Here is an 18,693-nt window from a genome sequence, read left to right as displayed (position 1 = left end):
TATGGACTTATTTTACCAAAAAATAATAATAATTTAAAGACTAATTTTTACTGAAATGATAATTTAAAAACTAAATCGGCACTTCATATTAAAAATAAATAATTGTAGTAAAGTACGACGTTGGCAAAATTTGAGAGTACTGTGAGAATTATTAAAAAATGTAAAAGTACCTCAAAACGTAATGTAAACGGTTAAAAGTGAAGTGACAAAATGGGTAGCGAGTAGTGAGAGGAAGATAGATAAGAGGAACAGAAGCCAAACAATGAGTTAAGTACTGAAAGCGTAGTAATTGTCGGTGGTCCATCCACTTCACTTGACATGAAGTAGATAAGCAATTATTCAAGGATGGTACTTGCGCTCCTGTGAATGCATATATCTTATTATTTGCCAATAACGTATTTTTACTCTATAAGTTCTATAATAGAAATTGTTTGATTTTATAATTTTTCATTTGAAGACTATTCATACAAAAACAATTATTCGAATTGTTTATTATTTAATTATTCAAATGTATAAAATAAATAAACGATTCATCGTAAATATGTTACCTAGTTCTCATGCTGTTGATTTATTCTATATTTTTAAATATATAAACATTTAATTTTTTTGTTTATACGATATTCGAATAAATATTAAGATATTAAAAAATTCTAATTATGAATCTATACGTTAATGATACGTTGTTCAGAAGTAGAACATTCAATAAAACAATAAAAAAATAAAGAAACTTTAACGAAAAACTTCCGATATTATTCACTTTAACGAAAAATTATATTTTTACACTAAAAAATCAATCATGATATTATTCACTTTACCTTTTATTTTGTCCTTATAGTTAAAATTCAAAATTTTCAAATCTTTTTCATTAGTTTTTTTAAAAAAAATTAAAAATTAAAAAGAGAAAAAGAAAAAAAAAAGTAGAACATTTGCAGGACGCAAGTATTATTGATTAATGAATGCGCTGCATGGAATATACGTCATGTTTCAGAAATTGAGTAGATCAATAATTCCTGAGAAGTCTATGGAATGGTGCGAATGAGTGGGACAGGGCAAATGCACATGATAATATGAAGTGTCACATGTGCATTTGTCTTCGCATAGAAAACTGGCACGTCATACCAATGGGAACTTTGGACTACGTTTGTCTTCTAACAGAATCGTCGTATCTGTTCATCATATATCGTATGATCAGTTTTTATCAAGTAATGTTTATGTTTATTTTTAAATAAAAATATTTAAAATAATTTATGACTGCACGATATACGATGAACAAACACGATTCACCGATCTTTGAGATCCTCACAAAGAAGATCCGAACTCGTTTGTCTTTATCAACAAATTTGAAGTGTTGCCCTATGTTTGATCATTACATTTTCAATTTAAAACTAAGGGAAATGTTATTTGCACTCCAAAAATCTCATTCTACACTCTTCACAAGTGTATTTTTCTTTCCTAATATAGAAAGTTTGGAATGTAGAATGAGATTTTTAGAGTGCTAATAACAATTCCCAAAAATAAAACCCAAAATGAAAATTTAGGTTTTATTTATGAGAACTTTAACGAAAAACTCCCGGTACTGTTTACTTTAACAAAAAAATCACATTTTTACATTAAAAATTTAATACTGGTACTATTTATTTTATCCTTTATTTTATTTTTATTATTAAAACTTAAAACTTTTAAACCACTTTCATTAGTTTTATTTTATTTATATTTCAAGAGCAACTCGAGAAGCGCAAAATTGGCAACAATACCAAGGATTTTGCAGATTTGGGCCTCGGCGTTGGAATCAAGCGTATGGTATGTTGTTTTGATGTGAACGGAGCATAAATTTTTTCTCACCAGCTTTATTTGCGACATAAGGGCAAATTTGCCCACATATCTTCGTTTATCATCCCAAAATTGAGTTATAAAGTTTTGAGGATATTTTTTATATTTCATTAATTGTTTATTTAATTTCCTTTTTGAACTTTAATCCAACTAGGGTTTGGGTTTAAGTATTAGGCCTATAAATACACCTCTTGGGTGTTGTGAATGCCATCTCTCAACTATTATTCAATAAACTTGTTCCTGCTCAACTTTTCTAGTGGATTTTAGTATTGGGATTTCGTTCGATTTTCTTTGTTATATACTCCGTTGCATCAACTAGGAACGATGTGTTTCTCTTTAGGCATCCGAGCTGAAATTTGCCTCACGCCGTTTAAATTAATTTAAAATTAAATAAAACTATATGCAGTTTTGAGTATTTTTGAACAAAATGTAATTTCTGCAAAAGTTTAAATTGTGCTCATATTGTCAGGTCTTCCGTCAAATTAAAAGACAAACGACAAAGTAGTTTTCAAAGATAAATTATTAAGAAAGAGATGTTCACTATGTTTCCTTTTTATGGGAAATATGAAGACCACTGCCCAAAAAGAAAAATAATTCGTGATGCCGATATATACTATATATTTCAAATCAGTCGTTTTCTAGACAGCAAATTAAGAGTCGTTTTTATAGTGGCCAAACGCAAACAAACATTTTTGTTATTTAGGCAGACAAATCTCACATCTTGCAGTCACGGGTGAGCCTATGAACATTCACTGCATTATTTATTTGTAATCACAGTGGCTGAGAAATCTAAACACTGATTGATGTCAAAAATTATGAAGCTAATTATGTTTGTGGTGATTAAATCAATACACCTACTTAGCGCACACGTAACTTTTCTTTGGTTCGTTTTAGTGACACCTCACAAATTATTAACCACAAACATTCTGTATTTATTTTTAAAAAGGAGAAAATATTTTAAAATGCTATTAAGCTTACTCCAATGTCTTATCACTTCATACATTTTAAAATAATACTTTTATTGACAAATTTATCTTTGTATAAAATAATCTTTAAAGACTTATAGTATTAAAAGACATTTACTTTTAAAAAGAGAAAATATTTACTTTTATGCAGACTGTTTTCAGTCTGCATTTACTTTTAGAAAGAGAAAATATTTTAATACGCGCATTTTAACTTCCCAAAAAACCCTCGTACCCCACACTTTAGGCATATGTCGATCTGGGGTTTTAGGTTTCCATCAAGAGATGATCATCTATTGCTGATAAACGGATTGGCTGCAATGTTTGGCTGATCATCTTTGATTAGTTTGCACCAGTTCATTATAAACAAAAGTATACCATATATTTCTTGGTGGTTTGGCGGAAGAAATGAGAAAACGTCATCCTAATTCTTCGAGAAACATCAACATGTTTAGTGCTTTTACTGTGTTTCTTCAACCGCGATACAGTAGAAAAACATCATATATTTCAAGCATAATTTTAAGTTTATCACATTGAATTCGTAGGTTGCATTTAGAAGTAAAAATTTAAACCGTAGTCAATAATTTGTGAGGTGCCAATAAAAAAAACCCTTTTTTATCTACATATTTATGTTTTAGTTCTTCAATTGGAGCTTGACGAATTCTCCTATGCTCCTCGTCAGTGTAATGAAGCGGCTCATTTGGTGGCGACTTTTGTTCTAAGACGTGGTGGTTCATTTGGTGGCGGCAGCTAAATTGGATGGGCCGCGATCTTGTTGGCCTCCCAATCAAACTAGCATGGAACTTGTATCTATATATATATATATATAGAGCAGGCATCTCTTTCCAAACAAGCACCTGCATAAACAAAACGTCATTCACTAGATGTTTAAACCAAGACTCGCAACGAGTGGATAAGCATTCTACAGTTTAGGGTACATCAATCCCAAACTGGCCCTTCGTCCTTACAACGAGCAAAGCTCGTCGCAGTTAACGTACCCATAAGAATCGTGATAAATGCCAAAGGCCATAACAAAATTTTCAGTACTTCACGCTATTTATAATCTTTAAAGCTTCACAGTTCACAATCACAACATTAATCCAAATAGAGCATAAGATAACATTTACGGAAGTAACAATGACAGAAGCAATAAAAAAATTTCCTTCATTCACTTAATTAACAAAAACAATTAGCTGAGATGAAACTACAACAATACTAATAAATAACATCGAAATTCTATTTTAATCAATCAACAAATCCAGAACAAGAGTACAATGGAATATGAACTCAATTCGGCGGAATCAAATGAGGGTTTCAGACATTTACCTGGTAACAGAACCAGCAACACTAATAACTAGTGATCTGTCTGTAATCTGTATTACCAATTCCGGAGCCTGTATTTTTTGCCTTCAGTAATCTGTATATCTTGCACTTCATCACCTTCAGTCCTCTTGAATACATGCCTTCAGTAAGTAAAGCTGAATGCTTTCATTTTTTTTTTCTAACTAAAGTAGGTCCACCCAAAAACCATATGTGACGTGTTCGTCAAAGTACATACAAGAATACAAAAGCTAAGGCCTCTGAATTATTATATACCACTTGTTTCTTTTATATTTATAAAAGGCAAAATAAATAGAATGAATGCTCAAATCTAATCTTGTAACTTGAACTCATCGAAGAGAATACAAAAACACTTTATGGCAGGAGAAAAGTGGGGGTGACCGGTATTGAACAAAGGACCTCAAATGCATGAGTAAATGATCTTAATCACCTGAGCTACAAGACATGTCATCTACTTCTTCGTTAGGAAAGATTAAAGTATTCTATTAAAACTAGCATAATACTTTAAGTAGCAAGAGATTTCCAATGTTAACGCATTTAGAAGGTTGAGCAACATAAAAACTGAACTGCTAACACAACGAGAAAATTCACAATCATCCCATCCCTTGAAACCATCAGATTATTGCTTTCAAACCCTCACATAACTGTGGACAAAAAATCAAAAGAAAATTAAAAAAATCTCAGCAGCACAAAGGAAACAGAAACATCCACATGAGATGAATTTTTGCACGTCTCAAAAGAAATAACCCCCAAATTTTCACTAATGAGTACACAACCAGAATATCTAAGCCTACAAGTTTCCAGTGGCCACCTAGTAATTAATTGCTATGGAATATCAGCCAAAGGATGACAACTTATCAGTGATTGCATACAAGTTTGAACAAACGACTTATGTGCATGGATTCATATGTTAAGGGTTACCGTTTGTTATCTATATGGATGTAGTCAGCAGACGAGTAGCATATAAAAAATTGATGTATTAGAAAAGATAACTTCCATGCCTGACATAAAGAACGTTGAATATGTGTGATTCTTGTTACTTTAGAAAGTCCAGCACATTCTCTATGCCCAAAGTTGCCTAAAACACAAACGATACTAGATGACGGGGAACAAATATACACCTTGCTGTACTGTTGAACTCAACGCACTGTGCTAATCTTTGAATTTTCTTCTGGAAGATATGGACAGACAATATCTTTGTACGTTTGCCTATCAGGAATTACTCCCTCAATTACCATGTAATCATGCAATGCAATGACTTCTTCGGGGCTGCAATTCTTACTCAAATTGGTAATGAGTGTGGTGTATGTTATAAAATCAGGAACCACACCCCTTGAAATCATTACCTTCATAAGTTCTTTTGCTTGTTGAATACACCCAAACTTGCACAAGAAGTTGATCAATATATTGTAGGTGACTATATTCAATGAAATTCCAACCTTTTCCATTTCCCGAAGCAAAACAAACGCCTGATCAATCATCCCACTGATGAAATACCCATTTATCATTGTGTTATAGGTTATAATGTCATGAATATCCATCCTCTGTAATGAATCCATCAAAAGTTTTGCAATATCCACTGATGCCTCTTTGCATAACCCGTTAATAACAGAATTGTATATCACCAAATTAGGTTTTTCCTTCCCCACTATCAGTTTTTCATAAATCTGAACTGCACTTCCTATGTTCCCTTCTTTGAAGTGGCAATCAATCAAAGTGCCATGGGTGATGGTGTCAGGAAGTAAACCATGAACAAACATGCTGCCCATCAATTGCTTGGCCGCTCTCAAATTTTTGCTTTTGCACAGATAATCGATCAGGATATTGTGGGAGAAAACATCCTTGATGAGGTTCTTCTCAAGGATGTGTCTATGAAATCTAATTGCTTCTGTCGCAAGCCCATTTCTAGAGAGCCCCTTGATGAGGATTGAATAGGTGAATTGATCAGGGCATATATTCCTCTCAATCATGTCAGACAACAAGGAAAAAGCTTCCTCAGTATCTCCTTCTATGCAAAGCCGATGGATAATTGAATTGTAAACAACAGGATTAGGGGTCAAACCCCTTTCCACCATTTCATCGCATAATCGAAGTGCCACCTCCAAACTCCCCCGTTTTGCATATCCATCTACTAGAGTTGCATAAGTCCTCAAATTGAACGGAACACCTACCTCGGTCATTTCAGCACGGATTTCTTCTGCAACCGATAAACCACCAATTTTGCAAAACCCATTGATGATACAATTGTAAGTAACTGAATTGGGCGTAACACAGTACTCCGACATTAGCCCCATCTTTCTCAAAACCTTCAAAGCAAGTTCCATATCACCCATCCTGCATGCTCCATCTATAATCATGTTAAAAGTAACAACACTAGGCCAAACTCCACTCTTCAACATCCGATAATATGCCGATATTGCTTCTAGTAACTTGCATTCCTTACAAAGAGCATAAATAACCAAATTGAAGGTATTAACATTTTCAACATACCCATATGAAAGCATTTCCTTATACATCTTCCAAAACCTATCAATCTCGTTCAACTTAATCACATGGTTAAGAAAGTTATTCCAAGCATGAATCGAAACCCAATAACCATCCGATCTCAGCTTCTTGATCACCTCATAAGCACCCTCGGAGTCCCCGAACTGAGTACAAGCCCTCACAAACGCATCAAACACTGCAGGGCTTGAACAACCACAACTAGTAATCAACCCTTCCAAAACATCCAATGGGGGCAAACCCTCTGCCCCCATTAGACTCTCCATAAGAGACAAGGCATCATCGTACCTCCTAGAATCGATCAAAACATGAATTACAGTACAAGAAGATTCCAAAAACTGAGGAAAGTTCCTGTTCCTGCGAACCCAGTTGTAAAATTCTAAGGCCAACTGCGGCGAGTTCCGAAACTCGCGAACAACACGGCTGACTAATGAACTGGTTAGAGAGGGGGATATCTGCTCTAAGAGTTTCCATCTCCTCTGTCGAAGATTAACACAAACTGCTTTGAAGACAATGTTGTCGGAGTTTGGGGGTGAGAAATGCTTACTTGCGTGAAGACCGCGGCAAATCAGACGGCTTGTTTTGGGCGGAGAGAAGAAGCTTGGAACCCAGTTCATCAAATGGCGCCGCCGTTTCTGGAACAAAGCTTGAGACCCCAAATCCAGTGCATCATCACCATTCACTTCGCAGATTTTTTCGTTTCTTTTGCGTTCTTTTAAGACAATAACAGTGAGATGCTGCGACGAAGGGGGAGAGCGCAATGCCACAGAACTTCTACTTCTACGGGGGAAAACACAGTTTCAGTCTTTTTTTGTTTTTCTCTTTTTGTTTTTTTTTTTTAACCTAGAGCTGTAGATGTTGGACTCTTGGGCTTTGTGCGTTGGCTCAAATAGGATAGCTTTTTCAACATGCCCAAACAAGATACGTCACATGTTATTATAGAAGCGGAGGAAATTTTTTTCTTTTAAGCTTTTTTTTTTTTTTAATTGTATAATAACATATAACATATTACATTGAGTTTTGGGTAGAAAAATATTTCCTCAAATACAAAGCTGCTTACATAAAATGAGTTTGGCACTATGTGATGTTTTAATTTAATAATATAATGCCATATGTTGAACACATGTCGTTGTGTAGTGAAAGGAATGTCACAGTGGCGGTGAAACTATCCCAAATTGGTGAAATTTTGTAGACATATGGATTATGATTATGATGAATGATGAAAGATTGCTTCAAGGCACGTATAGATATATTATATTTTCAAGACTCTATTTGTCTTCAGATACAATGTGCAAAAGCAATATGCAAATAAACCTTGTGTATATAATGAAGCCAGGCCTGCCTATTGTTTGTCAAAATTTAGCACCTCCCAAGACAAACGCTCAAAGAAATAGACAAGATCGCACAATATTTAAATTTTAGTTTCCAGAGGCTTTTGTATAAGCAAATATATGTATAAATGAAAGAGGCTTTGGTAGAATCTCTTTGTAGAGGTGCAATGTGTCTCTTCTAACCATCATCTCGCATTGGGTTACAACCTTGAATAAAGAGTTGCGAATTAATAGCCCGTAAATTTAATAAAATTTCTTGGCATCTAAAAAAGTTACTCATATCACATTTTGGGTTTCAGCTTCAATCCTACATAGCATTCAATGCGACGAGTTTTTAGCCATTATATTAAATTTTCACAACTGTTAAATCTTTTATTTTCAATCTTGACCATTCATTTTCATATCACTTAATGTTACCTACCATTAAAGAAAAATTGCGTATTTTGTGTGCCATATTTGTATCATTCCTCTAATAAAGATGAAGACGAGACCTGGCAGTATTGTTGAGACCTACCGCTATTAGAGAAATAATATAAATGTTGCATGCACAATGTGATGACTGCAGCATTTCTATAAAAAAAAAAGTCTTGTATGGTCTCTTCATATTGTTTTTTGGCGTCCATATAGTGTTTGTATTGAGGTACTCCATACAGACATTGGTTTCCTTAAAAAAAGACTAGCATGAGGAGGAGTGCAGATTCTTGAGTTGAGATGCTAACTATCCACCATACAGTAAATTAAAGATTAGGGCTGAGAATTCCATCAAACTCCCAAACTTTGGGGTCTATTGACTCATCGAAAAACTCATGGAAAACCAACATAACGTCATCTGTTAGTTAGACCGAGCAATTAATGTAAGTGGTGGATTGACTTGATGGTTAAGGTCTTCCTCTTCAACCCACTGTTAATCGTTTCAATTTTAGCTGTTAAGTCACCTACCTATAATACAATTTATCTAAGGAAACATATACCTAACCAAAATATGTTAAACTTCAAAAAATGTTTGAAAATATTGTTATACAGAATTGGTAATTTACATTGAAAAGTCGGATAAAAAGATACATTAAGGATGCTATTCAGTCTTCAAGTACATACCTGTTTCTTCTTGCTCCAAAAGCAAATCTCTGTGGATTAAAGTGAAAGGGAAAAAATATGGTGACCACATATTCACAGATAAAAATGCTATAACAATGAGATCATATGTAGAAATGACGTTAGGAAGTTCGGGTTTTCATTTATTTATTTATCTATTTTTTATGTTTGTTTACTTAACTGAAAATATCTGGGAGTAGGCTTTTATCCCAGTTAGGAAACGAATGTATGTAGGCTTCATTGATCCATTGGCAGGGACGGATCTTATATTCGGAACCAGGTACTCAGCGACCTGTGACAGCCATGTAGAACACACAAATAAGATTTTAAGGAAAGAAACTACGATATATAACTCAGAACGAGGGGAGATTGTGAGAAGAAAAAAGTTGAAGCAGTTATATTCCGCTGCGTTATATTCCATTGATACGTACCCAGGGACAAAATGCTATTTTTCCCAAAGAGCTTCACTTAATTTAAACCATACAACATACAGATACATCATAACCTTAGTATTTTATGACCATAAAAAATCAAATTCATTGTGAATGACCACTAAACGTTCAGTCGTAAAACAAAAGCATCATAGAGGACTCGTACATCACAAATTCATTAATGATGAATGAAGTCTTACCACTTCAGGTGGTTCTGCCAAAACATTAATGAAAAACTTTGCCTGCGGAGAACATGTTTATTAATCAAACAACATGTTCTATTAATCAATCAGGAATAAACAGATGATTATTAAGAAAAAAGTTTACAAGACTTATACTACCTGCTTCGTAGTTGCACCAGACATGAGAAGATCAGTTGTAACCATTCCTGGCTGCAACACCAGATATAGGCTTCAGTAAGGGAAAAAAGGAAATATTTTCCATAACCAAAGAAACTAAATGGCACTTATCTAGAAGAACATCAGTCACTGCATTTTTCATAACAAGCATATTTCATCATGAGATAGCATGCAACTATGCATAGAATGGAAAGGTTAGGTGATATTGAGATAAAAACATATGACACAAACTATAAGAAAAGTAGGTATAAAATGGGACGAGTTGAAATTTGCAATGAGTAACATATAATTCCACAATTGAAAGATTCACATAGAAGATTGTGCAAACTAAGCATGACGATATGACTTATACCATCTAATTGACATATTTCAAATTAGTTGATGACTCCGGTTTGACATTTCTTCACTTTCGAAATCAACCATTACAATGACTGTAGGTGGAAGTGGGTGGGTTGGTTTGGTTCAATTATGGACCAAAACAACCAATTGAGCTACCTCTTTCGGTGGAGAAGATTTTGGCACGAACGCCGAGCCGCAAAGAGGTTGAACCGATCATGGTTGGTTAACTAAAGAATGTCTGGTGTGTCTCCATGAGGCAGCGGTGCGACGAGATTCGGGCGACAACGAGAAGAGTGGAGAACCTGCGGTGATGCTGATATGGGAGGAGAGAGAGAGAAATGATGGTGGTGGCTCAGAGGAAAGGAGAAGGAAGAGAGGGTTTGTGGTGTGCAATCACCCACTATGCATACCATGGTAAGAACTTGAATGCCCACTAATATTTAGACACATAAAAGTAATTTTATATAAACTTCAGCCCTGGTTTGGTTAACCGGTGGTTTAATTTCTGCAAACCACTACAAAACCAGTTTACTTCCTGTCTGGTTCAGTTTTCGAACTGAATTTGCAAATTTGATATTAAAACATGCTAGCCCAGACCTATAGGTCCGGTTCTAGACAAACTCTAAAAGTCACCATGTACTTTTGACTTTGTTGCAAATGAACAAAACAAACAAGTTCAACCTGATCCAGTTAAAATGGCCCAAAGAGCATCGAAACTGAAAGATTCAATTTTTCCTTTATGGGCAACTGAATAGAGGATACAATTAATGCAGCATGTGATATCATAATAGTAGAAATACAAAGTTTTGATCTCACAAGTTGAACATAGAAGTGTTTGGAAATTTTTTTTTTTTTTTTTGGAGAAATAAAACAAAACGAAAAGGCAAAAAGGAACAGAGTATGGAATTACATACTGAAAGGTTATGCACTGCAACATTTTTGACATCCTGCATCTGCATTTCTGCCTGCAAAAGTGTTAAGAATTACGTATTATAAACTCAGTTGGGAGCAGATTTGAATAATATAATGACATCAAGACACCACAATTATGCTTTGGGGGAGACACAGAGAGTAGTGATCGTAAATATCAGACTTGACCCTAAGTTTACCAGTCCTATTTTGAGGAATTGATTCATGTGTTTGGGATTGTGGATGCATGCCTCAATGGCACTTTGTGTTTTGTGAAACTTTCAACGAAAAGAAACAATATCAACTTTGAAGACATTTAGTATCCTTCCCGGCTTCTTCTCATATCATTATAGATACTTTTAATTTTATATATAAGAAACAAAAAAATTCAATGAAAAGTGGGATACAACACAGGGTGACCCTGGGATCCACCAAGCTAATGAGCAACTAAACAGAAACCATCGAAAAGAAAAACAAAACAAAAGAGAACTAATTTATAACAGCAGCCCAATTTGGTTTAATAGCATGAAAGAAACACTCTAAAACCAAAAGGAACTGATGCTCACAAGGATAGCCAGCAGAAATCTTTCCTGTATACAACCCACAGTCGTCCCCCTTCTCAGGTGTGAGTTCTTATATGAACCGATACCATTTGGACATACCCATTGACTGGAATGGCAGTTCAGATTTTTGCCCATTTCCCAGATGAGTTGCTTACTTTAAGGTGAAGATGCCATTTAGAGCGCCCAAAACCCAACAGGTAAAATCTAGATCTAAGTATAGGCAGGTTAGATGGTAACACAAGAAGAACCACAACAGAACTATGCTTTTAAGTTTCAAAACTAAAAATGCTCCATGGAAGAGTTAATTGTTAGATTCGGACAATTTCCATTGAGTGACCAACCTGATTTATGTATCAGAATGGTGGGACCCATTAACAAGGATTGTTACAAAATAGAATGTGCCTCAAGTATTTGGGTACCAACAACTTAATAAGCAGGTGACTAAAGAAAGAATGACCATGATAAAGAAGAAAACGACCTGTGTGGTCACAGCCATTAACAATTGAAACAAGTTGAAAGTACCTGCAATGATTTTGTTAAATGCACCACACTACGCTTTGTTGCCCCGTATGCTGCAAACCTACGGAAATAAACAAAAGAAAGAAAGAACCATCATGCAACGCTCACCGAGAAATTGCATCTTAACATACTCATGTCACATGCATGTACCTAAGAGATAAGAGAATGCAACAAAGCATACAATGTCTTGCATAATGATGAGAAAATAAGAGAATTCAGTTAACCATATAATGGCTTCACTTTAAAATGATATATAGAAGGTTAACGGAAACCCTATTCTAATCACCAAAAGTGACAGTGCCAGTGGCTGGGTGGTCCTGGTACTAGTGTCATCAAGGTGTTGAAGCTCAAATGTAATTTCCATGACAGAGTAAGGGCAGCAATGGTACTAGAATGGATGTGACAATGCTGACGAGAAGGCAATGATGATCAAACTGACACACGATGACAGAAGCTAAGACTGGTGGCGAGCTAATGGTTTTGGAGGAAAATAGGGATACGTGAAAGTAAAAGGTAAGATTAGCTTTTCCAGTTAAAAACAAATAAAAACATGGAGAACCAAAATTTCAGTTCTATCCCTATGCACTCCATTATGTTAATTAAAAAGAATTATGTTCCTCTCAATTTGCTGTTTCTAGGAGAGAATGCTAAGAGAGACTCTGAGGGTGAGGATTGGAGATCAGGAAGTACCAAAGAGTGAGCATTTTCGTTATCATGGATGTATCTTGCAAAAGAACAAGAATTGGATGGAAATCTCAATCATAGAATACAAGCTAGATGGACGAAGTGGAAGCGTGCATTGGGTATGTTGTGCGACCGATGTATGTTACTAAAGCTCAAGGGAAAATTTTATAGACGGGAATAAGGCCAGCAATGCTTTATGGCATAGAATGTTGAGCGTTCAAGCAACAACATGTGCAAAAAATGTGTAGTGGAGATGAGAATGCTTCTTTGGATGTGTGAGCACACGAGAAAGGACAGGATTAAGAACACAGATATCTGAGATAAAGTAGGAGTGGCCGCAATTGAAGATAACATGAGAGAGAATCGGTTAAGGTGGTTTGGACATGTGAGCCAAAGACCTATGGATGCTCCAGTTAGAAGATGCGATTATGAGACAGAGTCTCAGTGCATCAGGGGTAGAGGAAGACCAAGGAAGACTTGGAAAGAGACTTAAGAAATGAAGTACTTGGAGCTAATGGTAGACTTGGCACAAAAACAAGCACAATGGCGTTCTAGATTCATACAACCGACCTGACTTAGTGGGATAACGCTTTATTTTTGTTGTTGTTGTTCTTGTTGTTAGGAGAGAATGCTATTTGCCTAGACATGGTGCTCAGCGGATAACCATGCATAACTCAGACCAAGGTGTAACATCTTGCTAAAGAATCTGATTAAGACGTTTCAATGTGCCCACTTGTGTCCGTGTACTAGAAAACTTCCATATACTCTTTCCACTCTGTCAAGGAATGGTTGTCCAGACAAGATAAGGGCAAAAAAGTAGCATAAAAAGATATAGCAAAGAGAAACTAATACAGCACCTCGGGGTTGGTCTTCCATCAGAACCAGCTCCATCAATGTTGAAAATATGACCACCTCGAGGCTGGTTGAACATCATTTTTATTGCCTGATAAACAAAACAATAATCATGCATGAGACTCAGCTTACATGCACCTTGCTTAAAAAGAATGGAATTTTCTACCTCACGGCAACATAACATCAAACCAAGCGTATTCGTAGTAACGACTTCACTGCATGTAATGAGTCCAAATTAAGAATAACCATAATGGTCAAAACTATGGTAAAAAAGAAGTTTAATGAAATTGCAAAAAAAATGAGGGAATGGATAATAACATAAGGTCTTCATCTGAAGCCTCTGCCAGTGGTTTATAGCTATACGCATTTGATCCTGCATTATTAATCTGCACCATTCTCACAAATAAGGTAAGATAGAATTATATATTCCTCAAAGTATCAAAATCAAATATTTCTTATGATGCACAAGATGAATTCTTAAGGACGAAGGGAGATGGGGGAATGGGGAAACCAAGGGCACTAGTCGTTGGGGAAAATATTTAAATGTTGTGTGTGACAAAGAAAAGTGTATGGTATTAATACCCATATATCAATGTACTTAAGGTTTTTTTGTGCAAAAGCAACTAAGTCTTTCACATCCTGCCCTTCTCTAACATCACAGTTAGTACCCTGTAAAGAAAGAAGTGAAATATGACTAAGAAACAATGGCATGAAGTACAAGAAACAATGTAAATAGCAGGAATGAAGACACAAGAGAAAACTATCACATATACTCACACACAAACACATATATAAGAAAAAATATTCAATAATTAAAATGAAAAAGTATCAAAGGAGGTACCCACACATGCTGCTCCCCGAAATCCTGCCTAAGGCTCTGAACAGCAGCATTAACACGTTCAGCTAAGGATAAAATTTTCAAAAGAGAAAAACACTAAGCAGGTAATAAGACCAACTACCATTTTGGTATTTCAATAGTAAACATAAAATAAATTCTCATATTGCAACTTCTGCATCCCAATAAGTTTTTATACTTCCAAATGGATTTTGAACATAATGACAAAAGACTTATATTCAATGAGAAAGTAAACCAGCTACTGAAATTGCAATGAAACTTCAGAAGAAAAAACAGAAGTGATCACAAAATCTTTCATTAATTGAATGATATAGAAGCAGATCCAAAACTACGGGCTCTAAATCGCTTAAATGTTACCCTCATTTTTCCAAAGTTAGTTGTGCATGGGGTTCCCGTTCCACAAAAAACTTCTTGTCTCTAAGCTCTTATAAAGTTCAGCATGCAGAATGGTGTTTATGCATTTCCAAAGAATTAAAAGTTTTAATATCCACATGCAATTGGTCTGATCATCTCGAAAATATTGGATATATACGCATCTTGGGCTACCTGTTCTTATTATGAAAGGTCCCTCTTCAGTTATCAAATAAGTCTGAATCAAACATTCTGTTTATTGAAGGAATATGCATGGACCTATGGAGACACAAATCTGTGATTTCATCAATTATAAAGCCGCATCTCATGGGTTTTATTAGATTTGGACCAGTTTCACATTGTAAAAAAAACTGCAAGAATATATTTTTTAAGCTTTATCAATGAGAACTAAACTTGAATGACAGCCAAAATTACAGGAATAAAAGTGCAACTTCACCTTACATTTCTAAAATCCATGTAAAATGGAGTGTAACAGTTGCACATAAAGATCCTTGAGGCACATTTTATTCCAAGGAAACCTCTAGAGATGAAGGATTGTTTTACTTCAGTCCTATGTTTTGAAGAACTGATTTCTTGGTTATCGAAACCTAGAATGTCAAGCATGCATCATAACCAAATCCCTTGTCATGCTTTTAGATTATACATTGGAACATATTGTTTTCTTACTAGTCATCAAAATTCAAATGAGGCTTACAACCTCTGTCATAATGCATTGATCATCAACATTTGCATATAGGATAAAGATACAACACATTTGACCACAAAATGTTTTGTCATGAAGCAATGAACCATATTCCAAGAAGATTTCAGAAACGCACAGTCATAAGGTACCTGATCTTGAGCAAATTACGACGTTATCCCCTGCTTTTAGAAACTCTTTGGCTAGAGCATATCCGATACCTGATTTAAAATTAAGGGGAAAACCAGAGCATATTGGAACTGAAAAAGTTATATAAAATAAATAAATTTGTTGGTCGCATAATAAATGATAGAAATCAATGTGAAACTCTGAATGCATGACACTGCAAGTGTGAGACCAAAGACGACTTAGTCCTGCCACATGCCCACTGAACAAAAAGACTAAGTTGTCGTTTAGCTCCAGCTGGCAACACCACCAAAATCATAAGCCTGAGCTGCGGGTTGTGGAAGACCCGAACCCTTGCTCAAACAACTTAAGCCAAGATGGCTGAGGTGTAGCACAGGCAGAAAGTCAATTCAGCTCAAGAATAGGCAGAAAAGATAATTTAACATAGACACCGGCATAATTAAACACATAGCTTCCAAAATTTACAGAAGCCAAGGCCCAACACAGAAGGATTCATAGATATTCACACCTAGTCAGAAAACACCTTTGACGCCCACAACGATTACAGAAAATCTAGTGTGCAATCCCTCAGCTAGCAAGCTCTCCTATCAGTATACTACCACCCTCACCATGACCAATCGAAGGTACAAAATACTCCATAAGTTTTAACTCTTTCTTGAGTTTCAATTATCGTAAGCTTCCTGAAGAGGAGTTGACCTATGGAGGGTCCTTAGCCGGCCTCACATAGGTGTCGCCGAACCCCAGGGCTTGTTTGCTTTGCAGGTTATTTTAGTCACTCAACAAGCGACAGTTATTATTAATTTTTAAGTATAAGTAGAAACTGTAGAATACAATCCAATAACAGAACGAATGAAGTAATGGAAGAGCATAAGATAGCTATTTTGCACCAAATGTAATTCGACATTGCCCAAACTATACCGCCTTGTATTCGGATTTCTAAAATCAAACTTCTCTACATTGCACAGGAAACAGGTTGAGGTTGCAGTGTCCAAACTAGAAAATGTCAGTCATAACTCATGAGGAATATATGCAACCATGACAATTTCGTGTGTGCGCTGAATGCACCGGCAGTCAGAAATCCAGAAAATTCAATATAATATTCTTGAAAAGAGCAAACGCCATAAAAACCCATATCAAAAACCCAACAGGAAGCAGCAACCGCGACCCAATATTTGTCGAAAAACAAGAAAACACGAAAGAACAGTGAATGACCTTTCGTTGAGCCGGTGATGAGCACATTGTAAGGAGGAAGCATGGGCTCTCTGCTCTCAGAGTCGGAGCCGGAGTTGGAGGCGGAGGCGGAGGCTCTTACAAGCCGACTGTCGGAGGTACTGAGACTGCCAAGGTTTTGGCGCCAACTAAAGGTCGGAAAACTGCAACGGTCGAATTTAGGGAAATTGGGGTGCGGGTGGAATCGAGGAGGGTTAGAGTGATGGGATTTGGAGGAGAGCAGAGGTGGAATTGATGCGCAGGTACAACTGTTAACCGCCATTTCTGATTTGTGGAATGGGGAACTCAGGAGGGTAACACACGAATGAACGAGAGGATCAGGTCCGGATAATCGTGTCTTCCACCTTTGCTTGCTTACTTTGTACGACACCTTTCCTTGCTTACTTGTTCGAATTTTGTGGAATAGCGATATTAAATTATTTTTTATTTCGTTGTGTGAATAATATTATCGTAATAGATTTATGAAAAAAAAAGAATGAGAAGTAGGTGGATTTTATTAATGTCAGATTTAACTGAAAAATAAATATATTTTATTAGTAAAGGTGATCTATATTCATTTATTTTCATTCTTATTCTTTTTCATAATATTCTTATTTTTATCGATAATAAAGACATGTGTTTCGATTTTATTAATTTTAGATTTAACTGAAAAATAAATATATTTTATTAGTAAAGATTATATATATTCATTTATTTTCATTCTTATTCTTTTTCATAATATTCTCATTTTTATTGATAATAAGGACACGTGTTTCTAACACACCTCCTTTTTTTTTAATCATCTACATAATTTGGAGCATTTCCAATTAGCTTCTTTCATAAAAGTTTTAAGGAAAAGGATGAGGACTTGGGCACAAACGAAAAGAGTATTTATCAAATATAGCCAAAAATTAACTCTTAATTTCAAAAATGTCAATTTCTATCAAAACTTTCAAATATATCCAAAAATTCACTTAAATAGACAAAAATACTCTCAAATTTAATAATCAAATAAATTAAAGGCTTTTTAGCCACCGTTGCCTTAAGCTCCAGTCCAACCTCACCTTCGCTCCTACATTCCACCACCATAACCCTATCCCTTTCGACCTCCTCATCACCGACATTGAGTGCTACTGCGGTTACTACAAATGGGAGCAGCAGAATTTCAACCATGCCTTCAATGCCTTCTAACTTTCCGAGACCCGAGTCTCAGAACCCATCGCCAATTCATAGACGCAAAAGCTCTTTCTGAATCGCATCAATTCTCTATAATCTTCGAACCCAATTGGAAAAGGAAAAATTTTAAGAAAGAACCACTAAATTATCTCAGGGTGCGGAAATTTGAATTGGAAGGTGGATGGTTTGGATTGTGAGAGAATAAGGGTTTAGGTAGGTTAGGATTTTTGATTTGGGCATGTCTGTTGGATTTACCCACCAAATGAAGAAGACGACTTCTTGTTTTAATTTTTTTTATTTATAACTTTTATTTTTCTTACTAATATCATTTTTAGTTTTAAATATAAAAATAGTTTTTAAAGTCAATCCACATGTCAATAAATGATTGTATTTGTGAGACCCACGTGGCGGCATATCATCGCACTAACATAGCAATTGACATATTTTTCATGGAAAGACTAAAATGATCACGATGGACAAATTCAGAGAAAGACTAAAATGATTCACGATAAACAAATTCAAAAATACTACCACTGATTT

The 18,693-nt window shown here is 35.4% G+C and overlaps 2 protein-coding genes across 2 annotated transcripts; both read right to left on the bottom strand.

The window, feature by feature from the left end:
* Window positions 1-5,090: 5,090 nt before the first annotated feature.
* On the bottom strand, window positions 5,091-7,427 carry LOC137748388 (pentatricopeptide repeat-containing protein At1g11710, mitochondrial). Its single transcript, XM_068488535.1, has one exon. It carries the CDS (start codon window positions 7,250-7,252, stop codon window positions 5,273-5,275), a length of 1,980 nt encoding a protein of 659 aa, XP_068344636.1. The 5' UTR covers window positions 7,253-7,427; the 3' UTR covers window positions 5,091-5,272.
* Window positions 7,428-8,935: 1,508 nt separating this feature from the next.
* Window positions 8,936-17,382, bottom strand: LOC137748228 (chlorophyll(ide) b reductase NOL, chloroplastic). The gene is made up of 13 exons (XM_068488343.1): window positions 16,981-17,382; window positions 15,774-15,842; window positions 14,556-14,617; window positions 14,297-14,383; window positions 14,033-14,100; window positions 13,881-13,929; window positions 13,720-13,805; window positions 12,182-12,239; window positions 11,102-11,152; window positions 9,831-9,881; window positions 9,690-9,731; window positions 9,240-9,350; window positions 8,936-9,090 (listed from the first exon to the last, which is right to left on the bottom strand). The coding sequence occupies exons 1-13, from the start codon at window positions 17,258-17,260 to the stop codon at window positions 9,043-9,045; spliced, it is 1,062 nt and encodes a 353-aa protein (XP_068344444.1). The 5' UTR covers window positions 17,261-17,382; the 3' UTR covers window positions 8,936-9,042.
* Between the last annotated feature and the right edge of the window lie 1,311 nt (window positions 17,383-18,693).

This window comes from Pyrus communis, chromosome 10 (genome assembly GCF_963583255.1).
Source record: "Pyrus communis chromosome 10, drPyrComm1.1, whole genome shotgun sequence".
In the NCBI taxonomy this organism is placed as follows: Eukaryota; Viridiplantae; Streptophyta; class Magnoliopsida; order Rosales; family Rosaceae; genus Pyrus; species Pyrus communis.
This window is presented reverse-complemented; position numbering and strand designations above follow the sequence as displayed.

Bases quoted from the DNA above. Each gene is read 5' to 3' on its own strand.
- LOC137748228 (XM_068488343.1), bottom strand. From the start codon at position 17,260: ATGGCGGTTAACAGTTGTACCTGCGCATCAATTCCACCTCTGCTCTCC. The intron at 14,384-14,555 runs GTACCTCCTTTG...CTTTCTTTACAG, and splicing joins TCGGGGAGCAGCATGTGTGG to GGTACTAACTGTGATGTTAG. The intron at 9,882-11,101 runs GTATGTAATTCC...CTGGTGTTGCAG, and splicing joins TTGCAGTGCATAACCTTTCA to CCAGGAATGGTTACAACTGA.
- LOC137748388 (XM_068488535.1), bottom strand. From the start codon at position 7,252: ATGAACTGGGTTCCAAGCTTCTTCTCTCCGCCCAAAACAAGCCGTCTG.